The following is a 19,065-nucleotide window of genomic DNA, read 5'->3' as shown; positions in this document are numbered from 1 at the left end:
AGGGCACCAGGTGAGATTTGGGTACATTTATCGAAAAACCCAACCTGTGCAACAACTGAGTTGTCTCCTGCAGATGATGGAGCACCTTCTCCGGCGACTCCGCTTTGATCAGCCAGTCGTCTAGATACGGAAACACATGTATCCCCGATCTTCTGAGATGAGCTGCCACCACCGCCATCACCTTGGTGAAGACTCGAGGCGCAGTAGTAAGACCAAACGGAAGAACCACAAACTGGTAGTGCTGTGACCCCACCGTAAAACGGAGATACTTTCTGTGCGACTTCAGGATGGGAATATGAAAATACGCATCCTGCAAGTCGATTGACACCATCCAGTCTTCTTCCAGCAGCGCTTGAAGAACCTGTGCAAGAGTGAGCATCTTGAACTTTTCCTGTTTAAGGTAAAGGTTCAAGATCCTGAGATCCAGGATAGGCCGAAGCCTGCCATCTTTCTTGGGGATCAGGAAATACCGGGAGTAGCACCCCTGACCCCTTTCCTGCTCTGAAACCACCTCTATCGCACCTTTTTTGAAAAGAGCCAGGACTTCTTCCTGCAGGCGAAGCAGGTGGTCCTCCGAACAATAACCCTGGCAAGGAGGGTAATTGGGAGGGAATTCCCGGAAAGGAAGTGCATACCCATTCCCTACAAGATTGAGAACCCAAAGATCCGATGTAATTAATTCCCAATCTTGTAGGAAATGAGTAAGCCGACCCCCCACTGGGCCCACATGATCCGGAATGGCGGATCTAGGGCTGCTTTGCTGCATTGGATGGGGGTTGGGAAGGAGAGGAGGAGGAGGAGGATTGACGACCTCTAGGGCGGGATCTTTGTCTGCCCCTGTACGACTTGTACAGCGTATTTTGTTGCTGCTGAGGCTGCTGCTGGGAAGGTCTGTAAGAGCGAAAGGAAGATCTTCCAAACCCCCTGAAGCGTTTACCAGTAGTTCCTCTGGACTGAAGACCCAAGGACTTTGCAGTAGCCCTACTGTCCTTAAAACGTTCCAAGGCAGCATCAGCCTTCTTGCCAAACAATCCTGAGCCATCAAAAGGCAAGTCCAACAATGCAGACTGGACGTCCGCAGAGAACTCTGATGACTTAAGCCAGGCGGCCCTTCTGGTGGCCACAGATGAACCCATGACCCTTGCCACCGAATCAGCAGTGTCCAGGCCACTCTGAATCACCTGTCTCGCAGCTGCTTGAGTGTCTGAAATCACCTCCTGAAAATCCTTCCGGTCATCTTCAGGAATTTTCGGAACTAGCTGCTTGACAGAATCCATCAAGGCATGGATATACCTCCCCATCAGGCACGTTGCATTGGTTGACTTTAAAGCCATACTGGCTGATGAGAAGACCTTCCTGGCACCCTGATCTTGCTTACTGGACTCCTTGTCCCCAGGAACCTGTGGGAAAGCTCCAGCAGACTTCTTAGAGCAAGCAGCCTGCACCACCAAACTCTCAGGCAAGGGATGAATAGATAAAAACACAGGGTCCTCAGGTGCCACTCTGTACCTCCTCGCAACTGTTCTTGAAACTGCAGGAGCAGACAAAGGCTTCTTCCAAACCTCATAGATGGGCTCAGTCAAGGCCTCGTTGAAGGGTAACACAGGCTCAACTACTGACGAGGGAGAATGAAGAACCTCAGTCAAAATGTTAGGTTTATAGTCAGCAGTAGGAAGAGTAATGTTCAAAAGGCTCGCTGCTTTTTTAATAACAGTGTGATAAGGCACCACATCCTTTGATGGCACATTAGAAACTGAAGCCAACTCCCATTCAGGTGACAGTTCAAGCCCACTGGCCTCACACAAATCCTCAAAAGGATCCTCAGAATCCCGTAACTCTCCTTCCTCAGTATCTGAATACTGATACTTTTCTTCTTCCAGGAGTCTCTGAGCCCTTCTCCGAGACCTTTCCATCGCAACCGAAGCCAAAGGGTTCGGAATCGACTCCGACGGCGCCGGAGCCTGCGTCGAACCCGACGTCGGACGAGGCTTCTCAGCTCGAGGTCGGACAGAATCTTGCCTCGGAGTCGTAGGCATCGGCGTCGATGTGACTGGCATCGACGGAGTCGGCGTCGAGCGCTTCGGCGTCGACGACACCGGAGGTGTCGGAAAATGCCAATGCGGTGGTATAGCCGGCATAAAAGGCATGAAGGGCGCAGGGGCGTAAGCTTGGGGAACACCCAAGTTGAAGGCCATAGGACCCGTGGGACCAACAGGTGCACCAGACGGGAACATTGCCCTAGAATAGACACCAAACATGGCGTTCAGAAACTGAGATGGATCCTGACCTGGAGCTGGAAACTCAGGATAAGAATCTCTTGGTCGTTCCTGAGGAGGCGGAGTCGAGACGACGTCGACCTCTTCAACGAGTCCTGGAACCGGGGTCGACGAACCCGCAGGCACCGGAACCTCGACTTCACCAGCCCCCTGCTCCTCACCTTCATCCTCCTGACCAGAAGGATTGGATGGAACTGGAGAATGGACCTGCTCCTGTGACTCGGGCGAACCTGGTTGTGAAGCCTCACCAACAGAGACATGCTCCGACTCCGAAACCACCACCTCTTTACTCAGGAGCTTAACCTGGGACTTCGGTCTCGAACCAGAGCCTTTTCCGGAGCGATGACGTGACTCGTGGCTCCTCTTCTTGTGCTTCTTCCTCGAAGACTTCGAAGCGTGAGCTGAAGACGACTCCGAGCGTGACCTCGATCGAGACCTCGACCTCGACCTCGAACGACGAGTTCGAGACTTCGAAGATTTATTTTCCTTCTTACTCTTAAGCTTAGCCACAAGGAGTTTCGCCTCTCTCTCTCTCAGCGCCTTCGAAGTCATCTTCTTGCAGCAAGCACAGTCCTCGACATCATGGTCGGAGCTTAAACACCAGACACAGCAGTCATGTGGATCGGTGATGGACATAGTCTTGCCACATTCGCCGCAAGCCTTGAAACCAGTCTTCTTCGACGACATCTCGAAGAATATGAAGTTATACAGAATAACAGGTAAATAGTAACAAAGTTACTGAAAAGCTACAGCACGATCCCTGAAAACCGTTAGCGTCGACGACGCGGAAAAAAGGGAACTGATGTCATCACGCCGGCGTGGGCCTATTGTAGGCGTCGGTGACGTCAGCGGAGTCGCGAGCGGAGCCGTGTCTCTATGACGTCCGTGTCCACGTCGGCGCGAAGCTACAAAAAGAATTTCCGAATGTTGCTGACGCAAGGGGGATATTCACAAGGTGAGGAATCCACACGGCAGATGTATCTATCAGAAATGCAGAATTACCAAAAATACACCAAATACTTCTGACTAATTGAAATTCCGTCTAGACCTACTGATTACCCCCAAGGCCGGCAAGGGAAATGAGACTGACACTAAAAGAAGTATATATACATCTCGAGGGTCTGTTTTGTAGAAATAAAGTGCACCATACCTTTACAGACTATATCCAGGCCTTAGTAAAATGCCACACTCCCTTTACAGGATATGCAGCAGACTTAAAGGTCTCTCCTTACAGTGCTAACAGGTCCATCCATGTTCTTTTTGAGTAAGCCTTTTGAGGGCTTCGGGCATAATTTACAACCGTATATGAACTCAAGTGCAGAAATGCAGAATTGTAGCAGAGTCAAGAAATGAAAGTTTTTGCTTGTTGATGCATTTACTCTTACTTAAAATTTCATGTTAGTGGGTATTTCGAAGCCTTCTAATGAGATTTCCATCCATGGAAGCAGCTGCAGATTTACTCCTATCAAAGGCAGAAGGAAATTCACCTTTAGCTCATAAGGAGAAGCGTACGCCACCAAATGATGACAAAAGGAGACAGGTCTAAATATAGCCCCTGGTAAGACAACTTCACTGCTAAGTGCCACAGATGCACAACTGTCCAGAGAAATATCTGGACCAAATCTTATGTTCCTTTGGTCTATTGTGGACAGGGTAACTATTTAAACTATTTAAATGCTTTGGCGATCACAGGAATGGTAATTTGCTTAATGAAAATAAATGTGATATTCAATATTTATTGGTTTATAAAGTGCCTGAATCACCCCCCAAAGGGTATCTTCAGCTTTTGAACTGCTACAGTCAGCCAGAGAAGGGTAACAAATCAAAACACTAGTCTTGAGGAATCTACGAAACTGCAAGTGATCCGGGCATTGCTGCAGGTGGATGGGTAGTTGGTTCCAGTAGAAGGGGGCTAGGTGGAAGAAAGCTATACCACCCAGCCAAGATTTTTGGCAATGTGGAACCACGAGTAAAGACTTGGTTCCTGAGCCTAGGGCCCTGGGTGGCAGATATTTAGTGAATTTTTCTGCCAGATAGCTCGGGCCTTTGCCATTCAAAGATTTGTGCACAATGCAACAGATCTTGAATCAGATCCGCTGTCGCACTGGGAGCCAATGCAATTGCTTCAAGAGGGATTAGGAGGCAGTAAGGGGAGAGCATTGGAGACCAGTCGAGCTGCGGTATTTTGGACCACTTGCAATCTGTTCAGTAAAGCTTCGCTAGCTGAGATCAGGAGAGCATTTCAGTAGTCCAGGCGGCTTAGAACTAGTGCCTCGAGGAGGGTTTTCTGAGTGGTCAGTAGAAGAAAGGGAAATACCCTCCAAAGGAGGCTTAACACATGAAAGCGTGCTCCTTCATCATCAATTTCTGGTCCAGGCGGACGCCTAGGTTTTTGACCACAGTCTTGGGGGCTGGTGCGGTGCTCAGCTCCGCTGGCCACCAGTTTGGGGACCACCTCATAGATGCATCTCCAAACAACATCATTTCAGTTTTCGCCAGAAGAAATTATGCCCCATCCAGCTAGCAATGGTCGTCATTCCCTCTGAAAAGATGGAATGAGTGTAGGGATTGTTTTTTATCAAGGAGAGTAGGATCTGAGTATCATCAGAATATGAGATTGGCATAAAACCAAAGTTCCTAAGTAATCCCGCTAAGGGAGGAACATAAATGTTGAACAAGGTGGGACTGAGACAGGATCCCTGGGGTACTCCCTTAGTCAGTTCCATAGTCTTTGTGCGGAAAGGGCCTAGGTTGATAGTCTGAGTTCTAGGTGAAAGTTCTATGAAAAGCTAAGATGATATGTTTGTAGAAAAACTGTATAATAGAAGAAATTAGCTAATTAGGAACTGTTCATAATCAATCAATCAGGGCATTGTAAAGCACGCTACTCACCCGTGAGGGTCTCAAGGCGCTGAGGGAGGTTAGGGGGGTGCTGCTCCATTCAGCCAAAGAGCCAGGTCTTGAGGGTCTTCCTGAAGGTGTCCAGGGAGGGGGTGCATCTGATGTCTACCGGTAGCTCGTTCCAGGTCTTGGCTGCGATGTGAGAGAACGATCTTCCTCCTGATCTGGTTCTTCGGATTCGTGGGGTTTCAGCCAGTGCAAGTTTGGAAGATCGCTGGTTTCTGTTGGGTACGTGGAAGTTTACTCTGTTGTTGAGGTATTTGGATCCGCTGTTGTGCAGGCACTTGTAGGCATGAGTGAGGATCTTGAAGGTGACTCTCTTCTCCACAAGGAGCCAGTTGAATCGCCGCAGGTGTTGGCTGATGTGTTTGTGCTGGGATATGCAGAGGACGAGTCTAGCCATGGTGTTCTGTATTGTTTGCAGTTTGAGGAGCAGGGACTTGTTGATGCAGCGTAGAGTGCATTGCCATAGTCGAGTTTGCTGGTGATGAGTGCGTGAGTGACTGTTTTCCTTGATTCGGAGGGGATGCATTTGAAGGTCTTTCGGAGAATGCGGAGGGTGTTGAAACAGCTGGAGGTGACAGCGTTGACCTGCCCGTTCATGGTGAGTGATGAGTCGGTATGATGCTGAGGTTCTTGGCGTGGTCTAAGGGGGTAGGTGGGCTTCCGAGGGCAGTGGGCCACCAGGAGTTGTCCCAGAGTGAAGGGGTTCTTCAGAGGACGAGGGCTTCTGTTTTCTCTGCGTTGAGTTTTAGGCAGCTGTTGGTTATCCAGACTCCCACTTCTTGCATTCCTCTCTGGAAGTTGAGTTTTGTAGTGGTGGACTCATTGGTGACGGAGAGGATGAACTGGGTGTCGTCAGCATAGGATACGATTTTGAGGCTGTGTTGTCGGACGATGTCTGCGAGGGGGGCCATGTAGATGTTGAAGAGGGTCGGGCTCAGCGATGATCCCTGTGGTACTCCGCAGGTGATGTCGGTGGGGCGGAGAGGAAGGGCGGTAGTCTGGTCCTTTGGCTTCTTCCAGTGAGGAACGAGCGGATCAAGTCTAGGGTAGTTCCTTGTATGCCGGCCTCACGTAGTCTGGTGATTAGTGTGCGGTGAGAGACAGTGTTGAAGTAAGCAGACAGGTCGAGGAGGATGAGGGCCGTGGAGTGGCCCTGGTCCAGGAGGGTGTGAATGTCGACTGTGGTGGCGAGTAGGGAGGTCTAAGTGTTGTGGTTGACATGGAATCTGGATTAGGACGGGTCGAGGATGGTGTGTTCTTTGATGAACCATGTAAGTTCCCTGTTGACTGTTTATTCTACCACTTTGGCTGCGAACGGGAGGAGCGAGATGGGCCAGTAGTTCTTAGGTCGGTGGGGTCCGCCATGGGTTTCTTGAGTAGGGGCCCGACTTCTGCGTGCTTCCAGTCATCTGGGAAGGTGCCGGCTTTGAAGTTGCTGTTACTGGTGTGTTGCAGTTGAGGTGCGGTGATGTTCGCGGCTCTGTGGTGTATGTGCACGGACGGGGGGTCTGTTGGGGCCCCTGAGTGGATGCTTTTCACAGCCGTGGCTGTGTCCGTGGTCATGATTGGAGTCCAGTTGGAGATGGTGGTCTGGCTGGTGTCTTGGGGAGGCGAGGAGTTGGCTGAGGTGTCTTGAGGGAAGTCGGTGAAATTGTCGTAGAGTGTTCTGATCTTGAGGTGGAAGAAGGTTCTGAGGCTGTCGCAGAGGTCCTGGGACAGGGTGATGTCAGCGGCTACACTGCATGGGTTGGTGAATTCCTGGATGACTTTGAAGAGTTCCTTGCAGTTGGTCGAGTTGGTAAGGATTTTGTTGTGGATGAAGTTCCTTTTGGTTGTTCTGCATTGGTTGTTGTATTCGGTCATGGCATTCTTGTAGGTGGAGTGGCTGTCAGTTGTCTTGGTATTCCTCCACTTCTTTTCCAAGCATCTGGCTTCTTGGAAGTCGGTGGTGAGCCAGGCGGCTTTTCTGGGTCGTTGTTTGCCGGGGCTGCGTAGCTGGACAAGCTTGTCTGCGAAGTTGGAGATCCACGTGTGGAGTTCTCTGGCTGCGGTGTTTGCGCCAGATGCCGGTTGTGGTTGTCTCGGGAGAGAGTGAAGGTCAGGTGCTCGTCGGTGATCTTACTCCAGTTTGTCTGTGGGGAGCGCGGGTATGGTTTAGGTGTTTTGGGTTTCTTGATGGTGAAATGAATGCAGTGGTGGTCGGTCCACAGTGGTTGCGATGTGTGGCTGAAGGGGAGGCTGTGTCCTGTGGCGAAGATGGGGTCGAGGGTACGCCCTGCCCTGTGTGTTGGTGTGTTGACGAGTTGTTTGAGTCCGATGCTGGCGAGGTTGTCGCGGAAGATGGTTGAGTTGTGGTCATTGGCATTGTCTAGGTGGAAGTTGAGGTCTCCGATGAGTATGTAGTTCGTTGATGCAATAGCGTGGGGTGCGATGAAGTCGGTGATGGTGGTGGTGAAGGGTGTCCGTGGGGTTTGAAGATAAGTGTCCCACGGAGTGTGGTCTTGGGGCTGGTCCTGATCTGGAAGTGCTGGTGTTTGGCAGAGGGGAGGGTCTCACTGGAGGTGGTGAGGCGGAGGTTGTTTTTGTGGACTATGGTGAGGCCTCTTTCCGGTTGGTTGGGGCTGTCCTTCCTCTGGATCTTGTAGCCATCCGGGATGGCGATGTTGATGTCGGGGACGGATGCAGTGTTGGTCCAAGTCTCTGTGAAGAAGGCGATGTCAGGTGAAAGAGAGTCGAGTAGGTTTCAGATTTTCATGGCTTGCTTGTGTACAGAGCGCACATTGAGGAAGATGCAGCTGAGGGTGTCGTTGGTGTTGGTGAAGGTAATGTTGGTGGTCAGGGTCTGGTGGCAGCCGAGGCAGGTGAACTGGCCATGGGTCGTGTTCGGTGAGGCCTGGTTGCAGTTTGTGGGTCTTCCGGCGTTGAGTCCGAGGAGGGTGGTGGAGACGTAGCGGTGGACAGGCAGAGATCCAGGGTTCCTGGCGCTGGCCGCGGTCGGGTCGTGGATGGGCACAGACGGGCTTTCCTTAGGTGCGCCTTCGGCACGCCAGCGGCGCGCCGCCTGCGCCCAGCCACAATTATGTAGGGGAGGCGGGCGGGAACTGGCAGCAGGGAGGCAGGAGTGGGGGTGGTAAATGGCAGGAAAAACCAAGCACAAAACAGGCGGGCAGAGTCAACAGAGGGCAACAGTACATTGTCACAATGTCACAATCATAATATCACGAAAAACAGCAAGGCACAAAAGTTGTAAGAAGGGTGAATATACAAAAAGGGACAAAGTAACAAGAATACAAAATATATAACAATATCTAATGATAACAAGAGTTACAAGAGGGGAAAATCTACCTAATGGCACAGAGCGGGCTCAAACCCTGCCTGGGTAGGGCTAAGGGGATCTGCGTCAGAGCAGAGCACCGCACCGCAGAGCTGCTACAGAGTGCAGGCCTCAGACTGGGTCAGAGGTTGTGCTCCCCTGCAGTGGCCGCCATTATGTAGGGGCATGGGGCGGGAACGTGCAGATGGGAGGCTGGAGCAGGGGGGGTAAACGGCAGAAAAAACAAGCAAAAAACGGGCGGGCAGAGTAAACGGAGGTCAACAGTACAATGTCACAATGTTACGATCACAATATCACAAAAAACAGCAAGGCACAAAAGTAGTAAGAAGGGGTTGGAAGGGGATTATTTGGGGGCATTTTCTACAAATACTTTAACGAAATGTAACTTTAAGTCTGTTTGATTAAAATTTTAATGGAAATTATTTTCCCAGAAGTTTGAAAAATGTCTATTATTGTAACCGTCATCTTTTACTTTTATAATAACAAAATACTCATTTGATCACTTACTTTTCAGGATTATTATCCCATCATCCAACTCTAAAGGGATTCATATATCATGTCTTCGTTGAGTTCCATCTTTGTCACAAATAAATAGGCTACAGGCAGAGTTACTCAGAAGGAAGAGTGGCCATGAAACAAGAGAAGGATGGAGGAGGAATTTAATTAAGAACATTTTCTCAAGGTTGATAAGAGTGAATGTTTTAGCAGATTCTGAAAAGGAGCTTTGTGTCTGTTCAAGCTTCTCCTATTCAACTTTTTCAATATCCCATCTACTCTAAGAGCAATACTTGCTTTTGTGCCTGCCAGTAGATATACAAAAGATGTGAGCAAGTGGAATGGGAGCATGCAGGCATGATATTGTACCCAAGATTAAGTATTAATAACTACTTACATGTAAATATACAATTATTATACCTTATATTGGCCCAAATAGGGATGCCGTCCACCAGTTATTAACATGTCCTCATCGCGATCAAACATGCATCTTACAGGGCGACCAACCCTGTGGAGAAGAAAAACATTTCTCATGTATTTTCCTACCCGTGTCACACTGTCAGTTTAGCTTAGTTTCACTGCATGATAAATATTGCCTATCCATAATAAGAGCACAGTTATGACAATAATTAAGATATTCAGTATTTCTTTATTGTCTTAGTGTAGTTACCTAGTGCAGACCTGGCTCAAAAAGAGTCTAGAGTTTCAACCAGCAAAGGATGCAGGGTAGTTGCAGGTGTTTACAAAGAGACGAAAGGCAGGGAAAAAACATCTGAACACAAACCATGGAACACCCTTATTAGGCAGAGGACCAATGTACCAATAAAGCAAGGCCCCAGGCCGAATGCAAAATGCATTTATGCAACTTAAGCTATATTATCCAAGGGAAAGGCGCTCATTAATGCCCGGGGTGGGGTGAGAGGGCCCAAGGTCAAGCAGAGGGCCCTCTCCACCCTTGGTCAATAACTCTGTTTGAGTGAGAGGTAAACACACAATCAAAAGTGTCATAGACTATACAGTTTTCAAATCTTCCTAACAATTTAAATATGTAATACAAATACATGGAATCGTGAACTCGTTTATTCTGGGAACTTGTAGCAAAAGAGGTAAGACACATTTTCATGTACATATCCAGCGTGCTGCAGTGCACAGGAAAGGGAATGTTTCTAAATCAGTCTTCTCCAGTACCATGCCCCCCTGGGCAGACATATTCTGTGACATATTTGAAGATTCTTGCTGTTTATTAGAAATCTGTTATCTCCATAGGCAGATACTATGGGAAGAAGGAATAGTGATATGTGGGTTGAAACTGCAATGAGGCTGTGAATCTCCATGGTAGATACTGATGGGTTGGGAGCCAATCAAAATGCAGCCTTTCTAGAACTGCTCAGCTGTCTGATTTGCAATGCCTAATAGCAAGCACGTACACTGATTATGGCTGGTCTGAACCTTGACCGGTGGGCGACTTTATTATTTTTCACAAAGTTTCAAAGTTGTCACATAAAAAGTGTCAAAGTTGTCAAATGACCTCACATTCTAGACTCTTGCTTGTGCATTGGAGATTTTATATGGAGTGAAAAAATACCATGTCTTTTGGTTTAGCTGAATGTTTTTTGGGGTATAGGGAAAATACGTTTATGTAGTGTTCTTTATGACCCTTGCACCTTGCCTTGTTGAAAGGTTGTGTTGGTAGTCTGCGATGTGGGGTTGCTTTTAGTACACTTCAACAGCAGAAGACTGTGATTTTACTTGCTAGATACTTACTGGACATAATGAGGCCAGTGACCTCTGAACCATTAGGGTTCAGCAGGCTAAGGAGCAATTCGGATTAATAACAAAAGTTGTGGGAGTGAGAGGAGTCATACTGACAAACAACTAAGTAGACCATAGTCACAACAGCAATTACACCAGGTAATATCCTCCCTTATAGCTGTGTTAGGCCCCACAAGGTGGAACCTGGCTGCAGTATGCCTATAGCTCTTGCTGAATGTATAAGTTATCTATTATCACTAAAACTCTAGATTTGGTTAAAATCTTCACTCTACTGAGATATAGCCTTAGTTGGCATTTTAGTTTCACTATTGAAGGACTATTCTTTTTAAGTGAGGGAAATAGAAGGCAAAATCACTGTCTTCCAGCCTATGTTTCATTTTGGGTTCAAATGTCTTAAGAAAAAATCCTATCTAGGCGTGGGTTTCTGCATCTCATCTGCAGATCAAAAATATCCTTTACCCATAGGATTTTATCTACCTTCTCACATCTTCATGGCAATGTCAGGAGACTAGCTGGGTGAGATTAGGACAAAACTGGATATCGGAGTAGGGGGGGAGGATGGGGGGGTTACCAAATGCTGGAAAGGAAGGGAGGGCGGAAGCTGAGGACTGGAGCAGGTTATGATTGGGATACTATATGATAACACAAGTACTACAATAAACAAATACAAGGGAAATGATGGACAAACTATCATAAATGACAGTCTGTACGCTCCTTGGATTGTCATCTCTTCGAGCGGTGGAGAGATCTTACAAGAAAGCAAGGAGCAAACTAATCTTACAGAGATCAGGGAGACACTCAGCAGCTCCAATGAAGAAAGAGCACTGGGTGGTCGTCTGTACCAGAGGCAGAAACCTCAGAATCTAACAGAGCCCTTGGCAGCAATGATAATTAAGATTATAATATGAACGCACAAGAAGATAAAAGGTAGCAGTGGACGGGACACACAAATAGGCATAATGTTCTGGGAAAAAGAGTACTGGAATCAAGGTCAGGTTCAGGACTGAAATGGACAGAACATAAGGCAAGGAGTTTACATGTAATTAGACAGATCAGGAAGAATACAGGAAAGACGAAGACCAATGGCTATCACTGAAACAGAGAGGCAGCAAAACAAGAGATAGAAACAGAATGAAAATGCAAGTCTAGAAACACAGCAGCAGGGACAAGAGAGAGCATGAGGAAACACAACAATCAAGTCAGTTGCAACCCACTGCACTCTGGGTTGACAAGGCTTAAATAGCTAGAGTCCCAGGGAGAGATACAGTTGCGAAATATAATCAAGGTGCAAGGAATCGGGAACCAACAATGAGGGGAAGGCTGAACTGGGACTTGGAAAGAGGAGGAAGACAAGCACAACCATGAGGCACAAGATAGGAATGACAGGGACGGAACTAAGGCACAGTCCGAATCCGACTCAAGCGAGAGAAAGGCCTAAAGCGCAGATATTAAAGGGATAGAGTAACAGTACGATCCAGGAACCAAGCTAGTGAACAGGGAATCACCGAATGGACGTGATCTAGGAAGGTTCTAATGAAAGAGGGAACTACGAGTACCATAATGTGTGAGGGAAGTGGGACAGAAACCTGGACTGGAATGTGAAGAGAAACTAAGCATTGATTAGGAGAACATGTGGGGATCCCAGTGATTAGGTCTGAATCCCCGCACACACCCAGGATGGTGTGATGCTTCATCATAGGGCACTCCTTGTCAAGCCAGCGCTGCAATGATCGATGGGCCCCTCAGTGGGGGCTCTTTAGCGGAAATCTTTTGATCTAGCCGTATGGTGACTAGAAGTGAGAGGGTATTGACGGTCAACAGAGGAGGGTAGCTCCTGGCAAACACGCTGCATGGCTCATTTGGTTTCCCGCATCAAGCTGCAGCCCTCTGCCTTTACTAGGGGTTATCTCGCTATCTAATGAAGGGTTGAATCCTCCTTTCTGCACAGGAGCAGGTGAACTGTTCTGGATTAGTTACCCGCAAGTATCACTTAGTTTCAATCCATGGTAGGGGAGGCACAGTTACCTGGTCCTGAAGAAAAGCCACTGACCCTACTGGAACCTAGGCATGAAAAATGTTGACCCTTTGGCGATCTCAGTTCTTTATTGGGACAGATAGCCCCACTGTTTTTATATTGTCAAAGGACCATCTTATTAAAACCTTCCTTGGTCTCCCTTGGACTCTTTTAATCACTTGACCACCACCCTACACCAGTACCCTCTCACTTGCATTCCCCATAGATTAAAAGATATCTGCTGGAGAGTCCCCACTAAGGGACTGGTCGAGCATTGCAGCGCTGGCTTGACGAGGAGCGCACTATGATGAAGCATCACATCCTCTTGGGTACGTGAGGGCATTCAGATCTGATCATTAAGATCCTCCCTCTGACCCCCCAACCCCCGGTCCTCCTGATCATTTCTTCTGATCCATCCATAAGCGCTCTTTTCCTCCCCTGGTTTTCTTACCTCCAAGGTAACTGCACCTCTCTTCTTGTTAGATTGTCCCTAGGAGAGTGGGTGCTGAACCTCTCAAAGAGCTCCTTGTCCCTCCCCTGATTACAAGAACCTGAGCATGGCATGTGTAGACTTGTATATTGTCCTATACTGATATAATGGCTGGTTCCCAAAGAGACTTTGCGAGTGACACCTAGTGGCAAGATGTCACAATCCTGCCAGGTAAAGCAGAAGAGAACCCACAGGGGCACTGTATCCATACTAATACAAGCCTATCTTATTAGTACATGAAGAAATTCACTTTGTGCTTGAACGTGTACACATAATGTGGGGAGGGCATAACTCGCATAATCACCATTAGGGCAATTACGCGTAATTACCACAAAATTACGAGTAATTACACAAGAAGCATAGTCCAGCAGTTTTTTCCAGGGAAAACATGGCGACCGCGTGCTAGGCGGTTGCGCACGTCCTTGCAGGAGCCCCTTCTATCCTAGCCCACATGAGTAAATTTTACTGTGGAAGGTGCGGAAGGTGCTCGGAAGTGGCAGAAGCGGAGAAATAAGAGCATATCCAGCAGAGTTTTTAGGTTTCGCCCTGGCCGTAGCAACTGCGTAGCAGTTGCTTCGCCCAGGGCGAAATCTTATGATCCTACATATGGGGCTTTGGTCCTGCCTCTGTCTTCCATTGGCTAGCTCCATAAATGGAGGCCAGCCATTGGAAGAGATTGGCTGTCAGTCACGCTTTCCCCGTGAAAACGCGATTCGGGGGCGTTTCCATGTGTTTTTTTAAGTCCTGCCCTCTCCTCTTCCCATTGGCTGGAATTTTACCTTCCAGCCAATGGGAAGGGGAGAGCACGAAAAACACGCCCCCGAATCTGCCGGCCGGGCCACCCCGTGACGTCATTCCCCGGGCCGCGCTGTGATTGGCTGCCGGCCCGGGACCTGACTTGTTTCAAGGAGGTTGGGGAAGGACATACTCACGGCTCAGCAACATCTTCAAAAATATATTGTGTCTCACAGTTCTGACTTGTTAAACAATAAACAGATGTTGACCTCTTTCTTCCCTTTAAGCTGAATTGAAAGGTTGAGAGGCATGATTTTTGATACGATAAATTAAATGTACCGCCGTTTTAACATGACTCTTTTCAATCGGGTATCGTAAGAGAATACAGGTTCATAGTATCTCTGATAATGCTGGCTGGAAACAATTAACTACTTTAATTTGATTACTGCTCAGTCAACACGCACTTTTCATAATACGGTCCTCATCAGAAAACAATGGGACGGCAACAATAACCAATCAGTAGAGGGTTTTCAATATCCAATCCCGAACTGCCTCTGGAGTGACCAATCAGAGAATGACTTGTATATGAACGCTATGGAGCGGTGCTACTGAGATTCACAAACAACCTTGCAGCTGTTAAATAGTGTTGCAACGTTAGCTATTTTAAGTGAGTTAAATTGAACAATTTTCGGTGAAAGTCACACATACCAGTTTTGAGAAGGAAGCAGTTGCTGCTCTTTTAGATTCTCGCAACGCAGGACATGTTGGCTTCGTGGTACACCCTGTCGTTCCTATGCTCTTGTTTAATTAAATTGTTTAATGGGTGAGGTACTTGTCTCGGTGTATGATCGTCTAGAAGAGAGAACCCAGCAGCAGCCACAAAATAACTACAACCCTTGGGTACTTAGCTGTGTAGGAATGTATGCCACCCTCCCAGCGGTGCCTATTTATAAAGAAAACGACATTTCACGAGGCCGTCACCTTTAATGAGGGTAAGCTTCTTCTTGGAACCAAAATTAGTCTTTATTCGCGTGTTTACATTTTATGCGTCATACAAGTCTGTTCTGCTGCATGCTTTTCCTGAGTGCGCCGCGCGTGCCCCTCTTTTGGTCTGTTGCTGCCAGCTGGAAGGGAACAGATTAATTATTGATGTGTTAGGCACACCTGCGAACAATTTAAAGTGCACCGGGGATTAAGGCTCTAAATCTGTTTGTCATCATTTTAGCACCCTCTACCCCCTGCAAACTTTCTCTCAGGCATGTTTTCATTTAAATGTTTTAGAGGCCATTGAAAAGAGAGCTTTAAGATTTCACTGTGGTGAGAATTTGTGACCAGAATGGGCAGCAGGCAGCCTTCCGGGGCGCCTGTAAAGTAAGAAAAGTGGTTGATTGGTTCTAAGAAACAGACCGGAGTATCATAGGGAATATCTTGCTTCAAAAAACAATTAAAACTCATGGTGCTGTTTAAAACGTGCAATAGACTATTCGGAAAGTCTTACAGGATTTTGTATGGGTGTGGTAACTTCAGTAGAAAAGGTAGTCAGGATTCCTCTAAAGCAAGTGGGGTGTACATGGCCATTAAGTTCTACTGACATACAGAATACACTTTAATTGGGTATGACGTGTAGTGGCACTTCTATCATTCATGCTGAACATATATTCTATACATACTCCCTATGGCTTTGGTTCAGCCTCCTTCTGCTTGTGGCTTCTTTGGTTCAAGAACCTTCAGACATTGGCTTGAAATATTGTCAGACACATCTTGGATCAGCCACAGGAGTATTTTTGTTTCATCTTCTCTATGAGGGACTATTTTACACCTGATACATATATTATGTTACAAAAAACCTCACAGGTGTAAGGTGGCGCTCTTGAGCACTCCTATGTGCAGAATAATTTTGCAGACAATTCAATCAAAGTAATCCAATTGAAAGAAACAAAGTTTTATTCACGAAGATTAAGCTATTGACATTGTAAATGACAATGCCATTTATTTATCTGTTTTCAAAACCAACACATAAATAAACAATTTGTCATTTACAATGCTAATAGCTCTAACTTTGGCAAAGGCGAAACCGTTGCATTGTAAATGCTTGTTCCTTTTTCCTTCTATCCATACCTGTTCGAGCAGCCCTGATTGTGGATGTGCCTCGGAGACGCGGAGTGGGCTCCATACCCCACCTTCCTGCCACGCTGGGAGTTAGCAGCCGTGGAGCTGAGGCGCGGCCGCAGTGCAGCGACCCGCTGTCTCTTCTGGGGCAAAGCCGGCGGCAGTGTCAGAACAAGTGGAGGGAGCTCAAGCGGAGACAGGGCTACTAGAGGACCAATAATTAGTGCCTATTTTTCTTCGGCGGTCTCTCCAGCAGCCCCATCAGTAGAGGGGGAGCTCAGCGTTTTAGGAGTCTCTGGCCCTGGGAGGACACTGGACGGATCAGGAGCTACAGGCAGCAAGAGCGGTGAGAGTGGGTGTGCCGGCAAGGAGGGGTCGGGGGACATAGGTCTGTTGAAAGTAGGAAACGGGAGTGGCCCCACAAATATTACTACTACCAAGCAGCGGGTCAAGAGGCAAGCCGCGAAAAGTAAAACCAATCGTTTACAGGCTTCTCCAGGGGCAGATACAAGGGCCGAGGCCAGTTCAGAGGGTACTGAGAGGGGTAGCCCAAGTCAGATTTTCCAAAGGAAAGGGGGAGGCGTAAAAGAGGCTATAGCTAAAGGCCCTATAAGGACACAGAGAGTTGGGGCTAAAAAGAGTTGTGGGAAGAATAACACAATACGTATTACTCCTTCCCTGCGCTCTTTTTTTAAGGTACTACCCCAGGTTTTGAATATTCACCACACTAATTTTTCTGGTACACCCTCTGACAAAAACTCTTTAATGTTGGACCCACCTTCAGCTCCTATGGCCCCTCTGGTAAATGCAGTAGAGCTCACAGATCAGACGGTGGGGTCAGCCAGCCTCTTGACCACACTAGCAGATACCGATTTCTCGGGGGAGGGTGTACTGGTTTTGACCCCAACCCCTGCCCTGCATACACCACCCCAGTCAGTGGCTGGTGCTTCGGGAGGGGCAGAGAGTTCAGCCTGCCCTTCAATTGAGGCCCTTCTTACATCAATGAAGGCAGACATAAGAAATGGGTTTTTGGTTTCGGCAGAAAACCAGTCTGAGATTAGGGCATCACGCGACGTTCTTGAGAAAAAAGTGGATCGACTGCATGAAAGGATGGAATCCTTGGAGGACTCTGTAGAGGTGCTTAAAGCAAACTTGGGTTCAGCAGAGCTAAAAATTCAAATTTTGCAACGAGAGGGAGACGCTATACGCGAGAGAATGGAATCCTTAGAAAATTACTCAAGGAGGAATAACCTTCGGCTTCTGAAGGTCCCGGAGGGGAAAGAAGGGAGCGATATCAAGACCTTCGTGGCAGCTCTCTTAAAAGAAGCATTAAACCTTGAGGAATCATCTGACATCTTGGAGAAAGATATTCAAAGGATTCACAGAGATCCTTTTCGCTTGAATCCTGGCAGAGTTAAACCTAGGAAAATACTTGTTAACTTCCTCACGTACTCACTAAAAGAAAAGATCCTAAACCTGGCCCTGAAAGTTAAAACATTAAAAGGTCCGGAATTCCCGTTTGAGGTTCGCTCAGATCTTTCGAAGACCACTCTGGATCGGCAATGGGAACTTGGACAAAGGATGGAGAAATTTAGAGCTCAGGGTGCTACGGTGAGATGAGATTTCGTGCCTTTCTCCGAGTTATGTTTAATAACAAGATGCACAATATCAGATCCCCCTTTGAGGCTGATGAGATGTTGGAATCCTTAAGGGATCTCTCACGGGTGGGGAGGAAACTCGATGGGAGTATAAGCCAGGTTAGAGAGAGAGTATCTTCCTTCTGTTCAGAACATGTAAATCTATCTCCTTCAATTTTTTAGGGCACAAGGTTCCAATTGTGCCCAGAGGTAGGCTCTACATAGTAATTCAACTATGTGAAAAAAAATCTATTATTCATAGATATACAGGTTATATAGGCCACCGATAAGATCTCTTGTGAGCATTAAAAAAAAAAAAGAAGAAGAATTAAAAAAAATAATAATAAATTCACAATTTAAAAAAAATTATATAAAATTGAAATGGTTTTTAATGGAGATTTAAAAAAAAATAGAGAGGAAAATACACAAATAAGAGAATGCACTTCTTTCCCGCACTGACACGTAGTATGGTGGGTAGAGGAGGAGGGGGCGGCCTGAGGGTGTAAAACTGGCAATACATCAGGCCAGTGTAAGTAGGGATGGGTTTTCCAGGGGGTGGGGGGGAGGCAGTGCCACGCGGGGTGGTGGGGGTGAAATAAAAAAAAATCCTCATAGGTCAGTACCCTTGCAGTTCCCTATAAGGTTTAGTTTAGGTCACCGCCAGGGTTCAAGTTACCGAGTTCAGAGCACTCTGATAATAAGGTCCAGGACGGAATTAGGAATATTTGATAAGGGGTTTTTGGAGAAGGTGGAGGTGACTATGAAGGGAGATGTAACGGTATGACGTTGATACAGTACCTATCCTGGAATGTCAATAGCATGCGCACGAGGGTTAGAAGAGACAGGATCCTTCAATATTTGAGAGATTCCCCGGCACAGGTCATTGCCTTGCAGGAAACACATCTCCTTAAATCTGAGACCTCCGACTTATTAAAGAAACAGAAATGGATAGACACTTTTGTATGTACAGATCAATCTGCAAATATCAGAGGGCTCTTGTTTGTTTTTAAAAAACAGGCAAAGGCCCAAATTGTAGAGTATAGGGAAGATCATAGCGGGAGATGGCTCTTATTGAGGGTTTCGCTGGGCGGCTTGTTGTGTTCCTTGGTAGGTACTATGGCCCAAACCAGGACGATCCTTCCTACTTAGATATTATCCGTGGCCATCTGTTAGCCTTTCAAGACCCTGTAATTTGGGTTGGGGACTTTAACATCGTTCTAAACCCTAAACTCGACAAATCATCTAACTCTAGAGCCTGTGTCTTTTCTAAATCTAGGCAAGTCCTTGTTACAATA

At 47.2% G+C, this 19,065-nt stretch overlaps 1 protein-coding gene across 1 annotated transcript in view; it reads right to left on the bottom strand.

Moving 5' to 3' along the window:
- LOC147709413 (xanthine dehydrogenase/oxidase-like) overlaps positions 1–19,065 on the bottom strand; it is a 1,362,843-nt gene that overhangs the window by 565,020 nt on the left and 778,758 nt on the right. Inside the window, exon 22 of the mRNA XM_086927983.1 lies at positions 9,433–9,520. Within this exon, the coding sequence (XP_086784109.1) occupies positions 9,433–9,520 (88 nt within the window). The remainder of the gene's footprint in view (positions 1–9,432; positions 9,521–19,065) is intronic.

This window comes from Lissotriton vulgaris, chromosome 6 (assembly GCF_964263255.1).
Source record: "Lissotriton vulgaris chromosome 6, aLisVul1.2, whole genome shotgun sequence".
Lineage (NCBI taxonomy): Eukaryota > Metazoa > Chordata > Amphibia > Caudata > Salamandridae > Lissotriton > Lissotriton vulgaris.
The sequence above is the reverse complement of the archived record's forward strand: the minus strand, read 5'-3'. Positions and strand labels throughout refer to the sequence as shown.